The sequence below is a fragment of the Electrophorus electricus genome, chromosome 2 (genome assembly GCF_013358815.1).
Source record: "Electrophorus electricus isolate fEleEle1 chromosome 2, fEleEle1.pri, whole genome shotgun sequence".
In the NCBI taxonomy this organism is placed as follows: domain Eukaryota; kingdom Metazoa; phylum Chordata; class Actinopteri; order Gymnotiformes; family Gymnotidae; genus Electrophorus; species Electrophorus electricus.
The window spans coordinates 12,617,733-12,634,146 of NC_049536.1; the positions used below are offsets into that span (position 1 = coordinate 12,617,733).

Below are 16,414 nucleotides of genomic sequence, written 5' to 3' on the forward strand. Positions count from 1 at the left end.
AAAGAATACAAAGTTAGTATATGGCCAATGGTCATTTTATTATATTTTTTGCTACTTAGTGACTTGCCAATGAGAAGAACTACGACTAATTCAAGACCCTTCTTAAAGCCCCTTTACTACTCCCATCTAGATAAAGCACCAGGGTGTACTCTCGATCAATTGTTTTTACTGAATTTTTTAGTTTTGTTCTCTGTACAATCTTTTCTTTTTCATTTGTTTTGCTTGAGATGGAAACTAGCTTTGTGTGTAACATAAATCTTGTCTCCAGCTCCAGACATTGTCTCTGGCCTTTTAACCTATAATTCATGTGCATGACAATACAAATGTGGGATGTAATTTATTTATAGTGGCCTCATAATACATGTGCTTGATCATTCTCCCATTCCCTACTGTTTGGTAATCCCCTAAATTTTGCATCCACCTGACCCCATGACCACTCGTTTATGGGTCATAAGAGTGGCTGCCTGCTGGAGGACCACTGAAGGTTTAAATGATGTAATCATGGATACAGAATGATATCCAGACAGAGATAACCAGTAGGCACAATGCTGAATCTTCAGCCCTTACAAGCAGATTTTATACAAAACAAACAAAGCAAATATCAGTTGGCTCAACTTCAGTTTTTTTTTATTTTTTATTTTTTGTTCTCACAATGATGCCAGATATAAAGCTTTAAAATGTTGTCTTTTGTTTGTTTAATGGTGACATCTGCTACTTCAAAGCAAAACAAGAGAGCAAGAAAGAAGCACAGCGTTTGCAGAGTGTAGGAGCGGAGGCATTAGCATGCAGTGGGGTGAGTAGTAGAGTCCATCAGGATCAGTCACATGAGAGCTGCAAAGGGACACATACTGCTCCTCTCATTCTACTCCAACTCCTGCTAGAAAATTCAGAGCAATTACTCATTTTTTCTTCATTTTGGCCCCACTCCCCTCAAGTGTACAAACACAACTGAGCAGAAAAGCAGAACAGCAGCCCGGCATGACATGATTTCTACACCACTTTCAATTCACCGTTTGTAATTTACTGTTAGAAGGAAATAAAGGCTGTTGTGTGGGAATGACACGAAGCATTATGGATATTTGCAGAAGTCATTGGGGCCTTTCACTGGGAGACCGTAAGTATTAGTAATATTCAAACTTTCCACCCCAGCAATTCCATATTCCATGTCTAGCCTCAGACAGAGCACTGGAACTAGAGTAAAAGATCCTGTCAATGTTAATGTTAAATGTCAAACTGCTTTCTCAATACAGATACTAAACTAAAATAATCAGCTCATTTGAGTTTTACAGTACAAAACACATTTACTCTATTATTTTCCACACATTCCTCGACAGGGGATTGTTTACAGCATGTGAAACGTTTGTATTGTACATAAGCGCTGTAGTTTTTCTCTATTTGCATGAATTCTAAGAGTCTGTATTTAGTCATGACACAAACAGAGACTGAGGGCTTCCCCACAGCCAGTGGTCCTTAAGGGAGTATTGAGTGAATGAGCAGTCCGTTCAATCAATGGACATTTCAAATAAGATAGTAATCACACACCCATTTCCCAAAATAATAATAATAATAATAATAAAAAAACAACAAACAAAAATAAAAAGTAAATGTGAAACAAAAAAAGAAAACCTAGAAGACAAGACAGCCACTGGACAGAGGAAGAGAGGCGTGAGAGTGTGAGCTCTGTCTTGTTGCTATCAAATGTCTGTTTGCACCTAGGAGCTGCAGGCCAGGCTCAGCCTCACTTGAGCAAGGCTTTAATGGCTTCACTCTCTGCCGCCTCAAACGCACTCAGCCCATCTGGTCCTTTCCTCTCCTTATCAGCCCCCTGTAGACACAGCAAATGCAACACACACAATCACTGTTGTCACCTGCTGCATATGAGTAAAACAACAACAAAAAAAGCTCAGTTCTGAGTGGTTTTTACAAGGCCAAGAAAAATGTGGAAGTGACAACCCTCCTGCAATTCTTTATTTCTTGATCAGAATTACTGTTTTGCTGAACCTGACCTACAGTGGTTCCAACCAACATATCAGGGGAGAGAGAGAAAATATATTTTGTATGTGCCTGTTTAGGACACACACACACGCACGCACGCATGCCCCCTCAGAATAGTCTGTCCATTAAGTCTTCATTATGGTGTTACCGACTGAGGGACAGAGACTCTATACATAATGTATGAGCAGCTTATGCCCCAAGGAGCATTTCTAAGCACTACTACCAAGCCACTCTATTGACCTACTGTTGCTATAGACAGGAATATTCTACACTGCTTTTTCAGGCATCTCCTTTACAGATCAATATGGCATATTCCCAAATACATTTAAAACAGAAAGCAGACACATACACCCATTCACGCACACGAGCATGTACAGTATCAATCATACATTTGGACACACCTGACAATATTACATTTACAAAGTCCTAAAGGCATGATAATTAATAGTTTATGCCTAAATGTATTTTTAAAACATATGTTACATATGAATTCAGTAAAAAAAATAATAATAATAATAAAATAAAATTTTATATATATAAAAAACTCACAAAATAAAATAATTAAAAATTTATTCATTTTAAATGCCCCCTCAATGAATAGTTTTCATTTAGAACTTTAGTGCTTCATCCTATATCTATCTATGCATATAGATCACCAAAGAGCATGCAAAGTTGTCAGCAGAGTAAAGGATGGCTACTTTGTTTAAACAATACAAATATTTGTTTAAAAGCACAATCGCATTATTTCATTGTTTTTATACCGTTATTCTTTTGTAAAATGAAGAAAATAGTAAAAATAAAAAATAGGTGTGTCCAAACCTTTGACTGGCACTGTAGGTGCCAGTGAGGGGGGGGGGGGGGGTGTTGAATTCAATGTTAAAACTCCTACATTCCCTACAGCTTAATGTTAGGGTCTTTTTTTACAAGTGACCGCCACACAACTGAAGTGTTCATGAACAAAAAACCCATAAGGGTTCACACTCACCTTTTAACATCCATTATTGTTACCTTGCAATTAAGCAGGCCTCTAGGAACTGAAGCATTTTTTTCTTAGCTATCTTTAAAGATTTTCATGCATCTCAGAAGCCAAATAGTTTTCAAAGGCATTAAAAATGCTGCCCAGTAGATGGCAATATGACAATTTGTTTTGCCTAGTTGTTGTTACTTTCAAATGGCTGACCTATGCTGGGAAAAAAAATCTTAAGAGTGATGAGTACACTTAAGTTGCTACTCATAATTACTTCCTGTATAAAAAAAGAGAACAGCCCAAACACAAAACTGGCAAAGAGCTGCATAATTGCTGCTGCTCACAAAACCTACATAGCTGATCTTTTTTCTTCTTGGTGGATTTTGTTCTTTACGCTACCCTGCGCACTGCTTCCTACAGCTGAAGTGAAACTCCCCTGGGACATTCCAGAATGAAAGTTATTTAAAAATATGTAAATCCATTTAAAATTGAGATTAAATCTCTGAAAGTCTAGAGACAGGCAGGGCATTTATTTTCAGAGACCATCCCTGTCGCAAGGCAATTCACTGTTCAGGTTGTTTACTAATCCTGTCCATGAGCTAAAATGGCAGGCAATGCCATTTATAATACTTTCAAATATAGGCTTCTAATATTCATCAGTATAACAACTTCATAGACAAGTGAAGGAGACAAAGCTTTGTTTATGAATAGAAATAAATTATATGTTATTCACAGAATAACAAATGTATCTTGAAATTGGGCTCTGTTACAGCACAAACAGCACTTTGAAATGAATGTGGTGCTTAATGTCATGCATCATGCTGTACACTTCAGGGTTGGTAGGTGCGAACTGATGGAGAGATTAGCTGGTTGGTGGTGAGAAATAAACTAGGAGAAAAACTACAACATCCACTAAACATTAAAAGTTGGCGCTAAAGTACCAAAATCAAACACATTTAATTTTTCCTCCCACAATTGTCTCCAGTGCCATCCTTTCTGGTACAAACATTCTACAAAATACTGAGGACCCAACCATCTTTTATAGAGTTCTTCTGAAGAGCCAGTTAAGTGCGGTTCTGTACCTTCTCTAGCAGAATCTTCACACAGTTGACGTGACCCTCATAAGTTGCCGAAAGCAAGGGAGTAATACCATGTTTATCTGGAGCCTGAGAGAGTGAGAAAGTGAGAGGGTTATATGCACACTATTAGTGCTTAGCCTTTTGCAAAACTTACAAAAATGGTAGAAAGCTTCTAGGCTACAGCCTTTATATGCTGACCCATAGAATATCTAGTATAAATATTTTCCCCTAGACAGCACCATCATCTTAAAAAAGTTAGTAAAAAAATATAAATTTTTGGTAACACATTCAGTATTTCACTTAGAAACTTAAATAGCGTATGAATACCTATATCTTTCATTTACATATACTTTATCTAAAACCAATTGAAGAGGCCATAAATCAATTGTTTAGTGAATATATTACCTACTACAGTAAATGATTTTCATGAGTGTCTGAAGGACTATAACTTTTCTATATCATATGAATGTGGTAGTCATTCAGATGGTGTTGGTGAAAAGCAAACATTTAAAATTTAAAACATTTAAAAAGGTATATGTAATAAATAATGAATAATATTCTACTGCTGCTAAAGTGTTAAAGTACTGCTAATTATCCTGTATAGTTCCAATCATAAGTTTAAAATGTGGAAGTTGTCATTGTCATTAAGGTCATTATTAAAACAAGTAAAAAATAGTCATGTTTCCCTTCCAAAACATCAGTTTGACCAAAAGTGTATTTCATCTTTCTTAAAATAGTAACACAATGATTATGAACATTCTAAATTTCCAATTTTTCTGCATCAGTAATGATTATATTAACAATTGACTACATGTTTGCTCAAGGTTTGCCTGTATTTATTCAGTAGGGCAATTTATTATGCCATTATGCATGTTCTGTTTTAATAGACTCCAGGCAGCCTAAATAGGAAATGAAGGGAAAGCATTTTTAAGTGAGGTACAAATTGATGCTTTATTTTTACCCCAAAGACAAAAACTATGGCAATAATATTTTGTCTCATACTCAATAGTTCTGAGAAATGTAAGCAGAATACCATTAGGACTGAACTTTTGCTGTGTGTCAGTACTTTATGTATGCTTACATTAACATCAGCTCCTTTAGACAACAGGAACTCCAGCATCTCAGTCTGGCCACAGTCCGCTGCATAGTGCAGTGGCTTCCTGCCGCCCTCCAGCGTTCGATTCACATCATCATCCTGTAACAACCCACCCACCAGCCCCCATCATGAGGTTGGTAGACGGCATCATGCTTACCTGTAGCCTAGAAAGCTATACCACTTAAAACAGACACCATCAACAATAATAGAGACAGAAGTGATGCACACTAGAAGCTGATCAAGCTGTCTAAAAGTGACCTCACTGAGGAAACACATCTCTACCACAAACACCACAAGATCTTAAATTAGTACATGCACAAAAACAGGTATTTCTTTCACATAAGACAGAAAGTGCAGAGACCAAGGATATTCTAATGACTCTTAAAAGAACCCTGGTTAGTGTGTCTTTGTTCTGGTCCTGCTCCATACCTCAGGCAAAGATCATTTTCAGGCAATATCTGACTATTGACTATTTTTACTGATCCACTGCCTTTGCTGCTGACACCTTTGCATGCTTGGAATAAAAGAAAGATGAAGAAACATTGCATTTAAGAAGAGACCAAACAACATTTAAAAATCTTTTAAAAAACCCAAACCAAATATTTGAGCTAACATTTCTGATAGAAGGATTCTCTCTAAGACGAATTATGATGGCCTGCTGTCCACCAGACCTTAAAATACTAACGCACCTTTGTGTATGTGTCGGGGGAAGCAGGTGATCTGAATATTTAGGAGGATAGTTTAGTGGGGTTGAAAAAAAAATAGGAAAAACCCAGTAGATTTAGAAAACTAAAACAAATGAACAATGGACATTAAGTTAATGGACATTCTTTTTTTTTTTAAATGTTGACAGTAGGACAGGTAGACCTGTCAATGAAAGCTAGAGGGTAAACATGACTCACGAGCTGATGCTAACAATAATTAATGTTTAATTCAAAATTATATTAAGCCTGGCGAAGTGAAACTTTATACTAAAGTTAATATAGCAAGAAATGTTACTGACATAATGGCAGAGCTGCCTTGATCGCTGTCAGCCATTGCAATGATGGCATCATTAACACAGGACTGCAGGCATCCTCAAGTCTGATTTAATAATTTTAAATACTTTTTAAAAATGCCATTTCAATGTAATTTAACACCAAATTTGCCATGAGGACATACAAAAGAATAATTTGAATAAATCAAGTAAATATTATATTGTAAACATGGTCATTTTGGAACAGATACATTCAGGCTAATGTTGAATAAATGAACACTAATGAACATTGAATAAACCAAGTAGACAAAGAAACTGAAAATATGACAGAAAAAAAAAAACTATAGATAGATACATTAATTAAATAAAAAAAGGAAATATGCAGACTTTGTGCAAAAACAATACATCATAGCAATGAATACAGTTATGAGCAAAAATAAGTCACCTAACGCTAGCTATTAATGTGGACAGTGTACCCGATCCTTTCTTATACTAGCTTGCTAAAGACATAGCTAGTTAGTTACCAAGATATGTTCCTGCATTGTAATATTCAAATGTAGCTATCTAAAGCTAGAGCTAATGAGCTGATTTGAGAGAGGATTTCAAGCCAAATTCACAAAATATGTAGCTAGCAATAAAATTATAACATAAGTGAAACATGAAATAGCATCAGATGAAATAACCTGACCAGAATGTCCACACAGATTTTCCCTCATCTAAATGGACATAATTAGTGATGGAAGTTATTCATAAAAGTAGCTAAGCTAGAGTGTGACGGACTAAACGAGTCAGCCTTGAGAAAATGATGTTGACAATATATCCAAATTTCTAACAAAAATGTCAGGTTTCCCCAGGTATGATTTTAATAAGTCATGGTAATAAATGGCTAACTCTGAGTGAATTTCTCCTCCGATTACATAAAAGTTTGACAAATGATCACTGTTTCCTAACTGTGTTCTCCAGATGCAGTGAAGCGACTGAATTCCCAAAATGTATCTTATGTTTCCCAAAACGTTATTGTCTATAGCTATAGCACGCTGGTAAGAAATTCCAACTCAGGCTAGCTAGGGTAATGTCAAACAACAGTGAAAAAAGCCCCATTTTCTCCAACAACTTATCCAACTAGTGATTACCCGAAGATGTCAATAAAGTTGTCAATTCCTCACTTAAATCTTTATTGTCCGTGGATGGATCAACCTGTTCGGCAATAGCTGCAGTCATTAGTGTTAGTAGCAGCTGTTGCGAGGAACTGGGTTTTCAGGCCATTAAATACAGAACACTCCAGCATTTAGATACATTTTGTGGTTAACCAGATGTTTCCTTAGGTTAGTTGTTCATCATTACAATGATGGCCAGCTTTGCATTTAGCATATTTCAGAGATGTTTGTCTGCATCACTGTAGTACATATGTAATTTGGTCAGCCCCCTTTAAAAGTACCAACTTCAGTACCAAACCCTGGACATGAGGCTTCAAAACTAAACTCTGATGCAGGCTTGCCTTCAGGGCCTTTTTGCATAACTTTTTGTATAACGTTTTGTGGTAGACAAATTTTGAAGCATGGAGCCATTGTTAAAATAGCTTGGTAGCAATTTTAATATGTCCTTGAAGTGTGAAGGTTTATTTAGATCACGCTGTTCCTGTTGACATCACATGTAAGCATGTCTCAATTCTGAGAGGGTTTTACACCATCCTTTGCTCACTTACGAGTGTCACTTGAGATGAGGTAAAGGGGACAAGGTTAGATGTATAGATTTGGGCTAAAGATTAGCACAGAAGAAGGTGCATAAATCAACAGAGCTGATGAATAATCAACAGAAGCTTTGAAGCACCTCTCTCCAGTAACGTGGCGTGGGGTGCCTGACAGCATATGCTGAACTGAATAAAAAAAAATTAACCTCTATAATCTATAACATGGTGGGTTAAAATAAAAACATTTATTGAGAATGTAAAATGACAGCAAACCTTTAATGAGGTTATCACAAAACCTTAATTTTAAGTTGTTTTTTTGTGTTGAATTACTAATGCATCTCTGTGTAGACCACCACACATGTTTAAGCAAGTCTGAGCTAGCTTGTCAAATATTTTCCCTTTGGGTCCAAATGACAAACCTTAGACATGGCTATACTGTACCTAGCTGACAAATATTTTATTTTATTTTCATTTTCTGTAAAAGTGGTAGGTGAACATCCTGTAAAAAACTGATATTCACAGAACATAATTTGGCCTAATTCAGAACTGCAGGTGAGATAATCCAGCAATCTTAATTTATAGGTTAGACAACTGTTTTGAAATACCATACAACTATTGCAAGAATGATGAGAGCAGAAAAAGAGTAAAACAAATAAACACACCAACAAGAACAATCAGATGACATATATGGAGACAGGTCTGTGCATCTAAATTTAGTTTTTTCAGAAATGGGAGCTCTGTTGGGCAGCCTAAGAAAGCCTCGTGCCTGCATGGAAAAGAGTGTGGTTCAACAGAATACCTTGTGTACATGTTCAAGCACAGCATTAGTCTAACATTACATGACTCTGTGGTGTATTATTGTGACACAAGATCTCCTGTTGATAGATAGGGTTCAGTTATGTGTGTTGTATGTTGCTACTGGTCATTTGGAGATTGAGTGCACAAAGAGAAATCTAACCAATTGAGGTCTCCAACTGCTCATTTTGAAAAGACACAGAAATACACCATTCATGCCAAACTGCAGCAAACCAGAGTGCAGCCTACTAGCTTTAAATGTCAGTATCTATTTAACTACAATAGAAAGTCAAAAGAAGAAGATAAGCAGGAACTTTAAGACACATGTAGTCCTCCATGTCATAACTTCTGCTTCTGTGACACGATAAGACTGAAATGGGAAAATCTAAATGCTGGTATTTAAATAGCTAAAGTGGCAACAGTCAGTGAAAAGTTCATGTCAGCTTTAAGAGGTTTTGGGTTTAAGTTAATCTACTAAAATAATACTGCCTAGTTTTCTTTGCTGCCACAACATAATGGCTGAAAAGTAAAAAAAAAACAACAAAAAAACATATACTACAATGACTGAAATGGACATTGAACTTGTTAACTTAATATAACATTAGGTAAGACTAGATAAAGCATTTATTTTTTGTGGGTGGTTACCTGAATAGGAGCTGGACAATGAGCAAGTCATATCTAAAAAAATGTTCCTTCACACCTTAGAAGGAAATATTGCTGGAATACACTTTATTACGTCCTCCTTTTGTGCACCACACTTGCAGAAGGCACTTAAGACCAAACAGTTGTAGGTTCTGCCACCCCTAATGCACTTACTTAACTGGTAAGTTTCCCTTCTTGTGTAGTGGTGATATTGCCATAAAATAGAATTTTGCAGTAAAACACTTCTTGATTTTTTCTGTTTTGAATTACCCTTTACCACGATCTTGTTATGAAGTCTTACACTTCAAAGTGCAAGGATTATAATATTAACCCTAAAAACAAAGCCAAAATCACCCGTACATGCATGAAGTCGAAAAAACAAAACCTGAAGACTTAGTTGCCTGAACTAATCTTTAATTATGGAGGAATTAATAAGGGCATGATCCATCCACAATAACTAGCAGATATTGACCAAAGCACAGTTGGCAACGCAAAGGTATTGGTATTGATTGGTAAATATTCCAAGGGGTCTTTTATCACTACGTGAACGTAATATAACTGACTGGGACGATTGAAAGAGCAACTGTCATGGTGGACCTAACTGCCACTGGGTCTGTGTAAAGTATCTGATATCTGTAATCGTTGATTTATAATGGAGACGACATATTCTGTGAGGATACTAGCGTTTAATCTTGACCCCGATTTGTGGCCTGCCACATTCAAATATTCTCTCGGCAAGGTTTCCCTGGTCATGGTACACCATCTTTTATTAAGCACAACGATACACCCCACGCCCACTCCTTAGACAATCCTCGCATAATACTGAGAGCTAATTATGTTCTTCAAAACATGCTACTACCTTGCAGCTTCAAAGCATGCTGTCTAACTACAAACATCTCCTGTATTGTATAATCAACTTAATTCTGACAGGAAATATGTAGCTACCTAGCTAGGTTAGCCAACCTTTCATCCAAATTCCTGTCCATCGACACCGGTGATAGCAAGCCACTGACATTAGCTGACGCAGCTAGCTTAGATAATGTACAGCATTACACATGCTGGACGTACATTGACGTTTTGAAAGCGGATGAGTTGACAGCTATCTAAATAAAACATGTTGGTCAGCAAGTGTTAATGACATCTAAGTTAGATGGATGCCGACCTCGCTTTAGCTTGCTGTAGACAACAAACGGTTAGAATTAGTAGCAACAGCTGCTTGGGGCCTAAACTGAGCAAGACAGCTAGCGTTAGCTAGCTAGCCATACTACCACGAATTTTACACATTATTTAAACAAAAAACATTTTATTTGTAGCGTTACTTTGCAATATCACACAATGTATGGCCAGCTAGCTAGCGTATGGTAAGTATTTCAGCTACCACCCAATTGTTAAGATATCCTATCTAACTTGTTAGGTAAGATAGGTTAACGTCACTAGAATAGAAACGTTAGCTAGCTAGCTAGATTTATATTGATAAGTAAACGCTAGCGATTAGCTGTCAGATATTATTCGCCAGGTACGAACATCAGCTGCAGGTTAGCTGTTAGCTAACTGTTACATTATGACTAATAGACGACCAGCTGCCTGGACAATGTTAAAATAATTCAGTGTTATTTTGCAGATTCAATCTTGTTATATAGGGCTATCTAGGTAGCTAAGGTATAGCTAGTTAGCTAGCTAACTAACATTAGTTACTGTAATTTTTGAGAAGTGCACAATAAGTTGCCTGGAACTCCTTTCTCGATAATGTAAAACACAATGTCTTACCTTTTTCAATAAAGCCTTCACCTCGTCCAAATCACCATTTTTCAAGGCCCACATCAGCTCCTTGTCCCCCATGTTCTTTATTCTGTCAGGCTGAAACGGTTTCACTATCAGAGAACCTAAAATTAAGAAGTCGAGCCTGTTGTTAGCTAGCGGCTAACTAGCTAGTTCGCTCACTTCAGATAATTCAAAACCTTGTGGGCTTTTACCGTAAACGTCTGCAAATACTGTCTTTAAGGGTCGTTACATCAGTGATCTTGAACACTTAGCTAGGCACCAATGTAACAGATAAAGGGGTCACTTACTGTGTTAAAAGGTATTTAGATATGTGATTCGAAACAAAGTTTCAAAGACGTGAATGCAAGGGATCCGCCTAGCACAGAGAAACGAGCGGCGATTGAAACTTCCTGATGAAATTCATTGTTTTCAAATTAAAAGTCAGTACCAATTCAGTACCTTTTTGCAATAGAGAAAGACAGTTTCAAATAAAAAAAGATTCTAGAGAAAAAAAACTCTCAAATAAAAAGATTCTAAATGCAGCTATTATCTTATGTACTGAGTTTCATCATGCAATATACATACGGTGATAGAGTATAGGGGTCCCAGGCACGTTCTTGGGATATTCTTGGGATATTCTTCGCTTGGAACCCTACATCATTTCATAGCATGTATATTTAAAACAATGGCATTTAACAAATGGCATCCTTTTAAAAGAAAACCTTTTTTAAAACAAACAAAAAAATGTGCAGTGCAATTACTATACTGCAGTGCTGTACCAATGTGAAAACCAATGAGAACAAGGGTGATGTGTGTAGTATGGTACAGAGTGAGGGCATAAGTTTTAAAGTTTTACTCTCTTGTGCCATGATGGCCACATTTGTGAGACACACACACACACACACACACACACACACACACACACACACACACACACACACACACACACACACACACACACACACACACACTCTCTCTCTCTCTCTCTCTCTCTCTCTCTCTCTCTGCTCCCTCCTCTTTTTCTCTTACTAAACCCCCTCCTCACCTCTCCCATTACCATTTTCATTATCTTCTACTTGTTTCTGGCTGAGACCCCATAATGGAAAACAAATCTTAAAATGCACAGGTTCTTAAAGCCTCAGTTGTGTGCATGTGAGTGAATAGGTTTGTGTGTGTGTGTTTGTGTGAGAGAGAGCAAAGATGGGGGGAGGAGTGGAAGGAACTGGTGATGACCTCGACAGATTAAAGTTGATGCATAAAATGTGCCAATCAATACAGCGAAGGGCAGAGCATGCAGTTCCCAACCCACTAATCGGCTGCAGAAACCTCCAGAACTCTCCCCCACACTGCTCCATCCCTCCACTCCCTTCTTGCAGTAAAAACACGTATTTGCCTTCTCCCTTTTGCTGAAAAAATATTAGTGATTATAAAGCTGCATGTAGAAATGTTATTACATAAAATAAGTACATTTTGAGGAGAAAGAAATGGCCACTGGACTACACCATTAGTGAAAATTCAATACAATTGCGTGAACAGAATATAGATGGAGGTAATGAGACCCCTTTTTCCAGTGGCAGGTAGAGAGACACTTTCTGGTGCTTTACACTGCCATGATGTATCTAGTGCTCAGCACAGCCTTGTGAGCAATAGACAGCCTTCCAGTTCAGGGTTCCTCATGTTGTAAATCTTAATATTATTCTTAATATAAGTCTTATCTATCATGAGTCCATGTGTTCTCTGTAATAATCTGTTATGGATTATTTTAAAGCCAGAAGAACATGGGCATGTTGCTATAAAAGGCTCTGGGTGGCTGAATGACTCTAGTTAAACTTGTTAATAGTTACAGATGATAATTTCATGATCTAAAGGAACATGTATGTTTTTTTGAAACAAAGAAAATACTGATAAGGACACCAGAGAATAATGCACATTAAAATAATATATTACATTAACTCTCTGAGGAAATAAAATCAAGTTATCAAACTTTAACAGAATATTTTGGCAAAAAATCAGATTTACATTAAGTCTATTTACCCAAAATATAGTTGATTAGTCAAGACATGTTTGATGGTTGATATTTCCATTATTAGAAACTGAAACTATAATATGAATGTAGCTCATAAATCCTGGAAGACATTGTACCCCAATTCTTTTTTATAAATACCTGCCCAATTTTCACACATTTGCCTCAGTCCGCATGCACATAAATAAGATCATGCAAACATTCTGATGTGGTCTAGGACACAGTGTGGCATACTGTATTCTATAAGAATGATCAAATATTCACTGCATAGCTGTATTGTAATGGGAGCATCCATCTTGGACAACTGGAATCAATTTCTTTTATACACTCACTTTTTTGAAAATAACACTATATTGCTTGACATTGTCATTTGAAGCAAGTATTTGAAGATTTGGACATTTCTTTAAAGAGAAGATTTTGGGATGAAATGGCTACCATGCTAAACATATGAGCCTCATAACTTGAGTGCAAAAATCAAGGGGCAAATGTTAGACATCAAACTTTTCTTCACTTATTTGCAGTAATATGGTGTAAAATGAATTATTTTGTCACAACATTCTTTTAAGCAAGGTATTGGTTTGTACTTGAGGTCGTGACATTGACCTGGTATTGAGGTACGAAGAGTTTTACAGCAAGCAATACATTCCATATCTTTCTATTATGGTATGAGATGGAGCCATCATTTTTCATTCTTACTGGAGAATCCTTTGTTACAAAACAGCTTACATTTAGTGGAAACAAAATCTTTTATTTAACCATTTTGAAAAATCCTACCCACTTATATATGCATGGTATGTATCTCCACAGCATATGGAAAGTAATTTTAACTTTGCATTAAAGCCTTGTAGAAGTAATGAATCATTATTTTAGTCAGTTATTAATACCATTGGTGTGTTCATTTATAGCTTAGATCTTCATCTCAAATGAAGCAGAGCAGCCACTCATTAAAATTGAACTATATATTTCAGAAAAAGTTCCACAGATTTTTTTCTACTCTTGTTGGCAACGGTGCCCCTACTAATCTTCATCCTTCTCTTTTCGTTTGTTCGTCTGCAGTGAAGCATTGCACCATATGATCATGCACTTTGTGAGCCTAGGGTCAAGATGTCTGTGTGAGCAGGCAAGGTTGACTTTGTGTAATTCTACTCAATATTCTTCATCAGAAAGTAAAGTATGTTCTTTATCATGAATAAATTTCAGGTATTGTTGATTGTTCCTTAGCAAAACATATAACAGATGATGTGGCTGATAATCAATGATGATATGATTAAGTGCTACTGAAAAGCTGTCACAGGCAGTATAAAAATGGAGTATGTAACAATGCAACAGATGTAAGCTGCTCTAACACTCAAAGACTACACAGTCTGCAGTGGTTGGTGATATACAATGAAAAACAGCATCCTAAGAGTATAGACTATGTCACATTCATCTTTTAAAGTTAATAAGGAAATAAAGCTCTTGTGTTGTGAGTCCTGGAATGCAATATTATGAAGCAGACCACATATGACTGCTCTTTTATTGGCCAGTCTGCTCAGTGACTTTGAGCTTTTGCCATTTTTTTTTCTGCAGCTGCTACAGTTTGAACAGCTGTGGTGCTCAGTCTAAGGATGACAGGGAGTATGTCAACAGTAGTTCTACTAACACAACAGAAGTGCTTTCTGTTTCCTCTCAACATATTTCACATCCCCTCACAGTTACTAATATCAAAGGGACTCCTGCTTTCAGGGAGCTACACACAGAAGAGCCTGCCTTTTTCATTACCATTTCTTGTGTGCATGTGTGGGTGTGCTTGCACATTTAAGTCCACTGCTCGGTGCTCAGTGTTAACCAACTCATATAATCGAACCAATCAGTACCAGGAATGGTGTGAAGCAATAATAATGTATTTCTTAAACAGGTTTTATGCTACACACACACGCACACACACACACACACACACACACACACATATATATATAGTGGGAGTGACTGATACAGAGGAATCCTACCAATGGCTTAAAGACAGCACAGAGGCACTAATCATGGCAGCACAGGAACAAGTTCTGAATACAAGATCAGCAGAGATTGGGATTAGATGCCCCTGAGGCAATCCAGCACATAACAGTGGGATGCGAGATGCTAGCAGGCAGAACGTACATGGAACATCATAAACAAGTGGCTGGCATAGTATACAGAAACATCTGTGCCAAGTACACACTTGAAGTTCCGAGGTCAAAGTGGGACACACCCCTGAAGATTCAGACTGAAAAAATGGTAATGGATAATGAACCGGACATAGTGGTGATGTGCAAAGAGCGGAAGAGGGCCGTAGTGATAGATGTAGCAATCCCAAGTGCAACATGTGATGTGGAAGATGTGAAAGGTGAAGGCAACAATGGTTCCTGTGATAAAGCGTTAGGGGCTGTGATCCTCACACTAGGGAAGTGGCTCATATATGATTGTGAGGAGATCTATCTATCTATCTATCTATCTATCTATCTATCTATCTATCTATCTATCTATCTATCTATCTATCTATCTATCTATCTATCTATCTATCTATCTATCTATCTATCTATCTATCTATCTATGTGTGTGTGTGTCTTTGTGTGTGTGTGTATATATATATATATATACACACATACACACACTACCAAGGCCAAGAGAAGTACCTGATATGCTGCTGGAAGATATGAAAGCATCACTACTGTGATAATCACTGAGATCAACCAGCTCACATATGCCACAGCAACAGTGATTCCTGGGGACAACTTGAATTGTTTGTGCGTGTGTGTGTGTGTGTGTGTGTGCCCCGAATACCCTGAAACGTTTGCATACTAAAATCATAGCTAACTACAGAGTAAAACAGTAATAACTATGCAAAAGCAAAAGCCAATGGTGAAAAGGTGAATGATGGAAAACATCATGATACTACTACGAATAGCAGATGAGCTATTTGAAATAGCTCCTATTTGAAGTAGCTCATGTCATATTTGAGCTGTGTCAGAACTGCTGCAAAAGTGTATAGAATGGGAAGAGATTGCAAAAAAGACTATGGACAGAAGCTGACATGCAAATCTTATGACAAAATTTTAAAAAGCACTAAGGATTAAACTAAATGAAGTAAAAAAAATCTATAGTGGTTCTCCTTCACTCTTTCAGGGTGGAAATTTAAACTAAAAGAGAAATGGATAATCTGTATGACAATCTACAAGGCTGACTGTCTGCATTAATTAAATTACTGTGCATAAGGAATAAGGGAAGAGAGAAAGCAGAGCAACTGCTCCTCTTGGGCCTCCTTCCCTAACAAGGGAAGACAGCCCAGAGCAGTGACACACTGGTTCAGACACAAGTGATGAAGTATAATTAACACCTGTTCCAACAAAGATGAGTCAAATTACTTCATCAGCA

The 16,414-nt window shown here is 37.1% G+C and overlaps 1 protein-coding gene across 3 annotated transcripts; it reads right to left on the reverse strand.

Annotated features, from left to right (window-relative positions):
- Nucleotides 1–651: 651 nt before the first annotated feature.
- Nucleotides 652–11,406, reverse strand: mtpn (myotrophin). 3 transcript variants are annotated; one of them, XM_027004047.2, is made up of 5 exons: nt 11,310–11,406; nt 11,008–11,097; nt 5,123–5,236; nt 4,045–4,128; nt 652–1,825 (listed from the first exon to the last, which is right to left on the reverse strand). In XM_027004047.2, the coding sequence occupies exons 2-5, from the start codon at nt 11,077–11,079 to the stop codon at nt 1,739–1,741; spliced, it is 357 nt and encodes a 118-aa protein (XP_026859848.1). In that variant the 5' UTR covers nt 11,080–11,097; nt 11,310–11,406; the 3' UTR covers nt 652–1,738. The 3 variants fall into 3 exon arrangements, with proteins under 3 accessions (XP_026859848.1, XP_026859846.1, XP_026859847.1); XM_027004045.2 differs by having other exon boundaries at nt 11,008–11,123; XM_027004046.2 differs by having other exon boundaries at nt 11,008–11,392.
- Nucleotides 11,407–16,414: the final 5,008 nt, after the last annotated feature.

Coding starts and splice junctions, on each gene's coding strand:
- mtpn (XM_027004047.2), bottom strand. CDS start 11,079: ATGGGGGACAAGGAGCTGATGTGGGCCTTGAAAAATGGTGATTTGGAC. Junction 5,237..11,007: donor TGAAGGCTTTATTGAAAAAG/GTAAGACATTGT, acceptor GGGTTGTTACAG/GATGATGATGTGAATCGAAC. Junction 1,826..4,044: donor TGAAGATTCTGCTAGAGAAG/GTACAGAACCGC, acceptor CTGTGTCTACAG/GGGGCTGATAAGGAGAGGAA.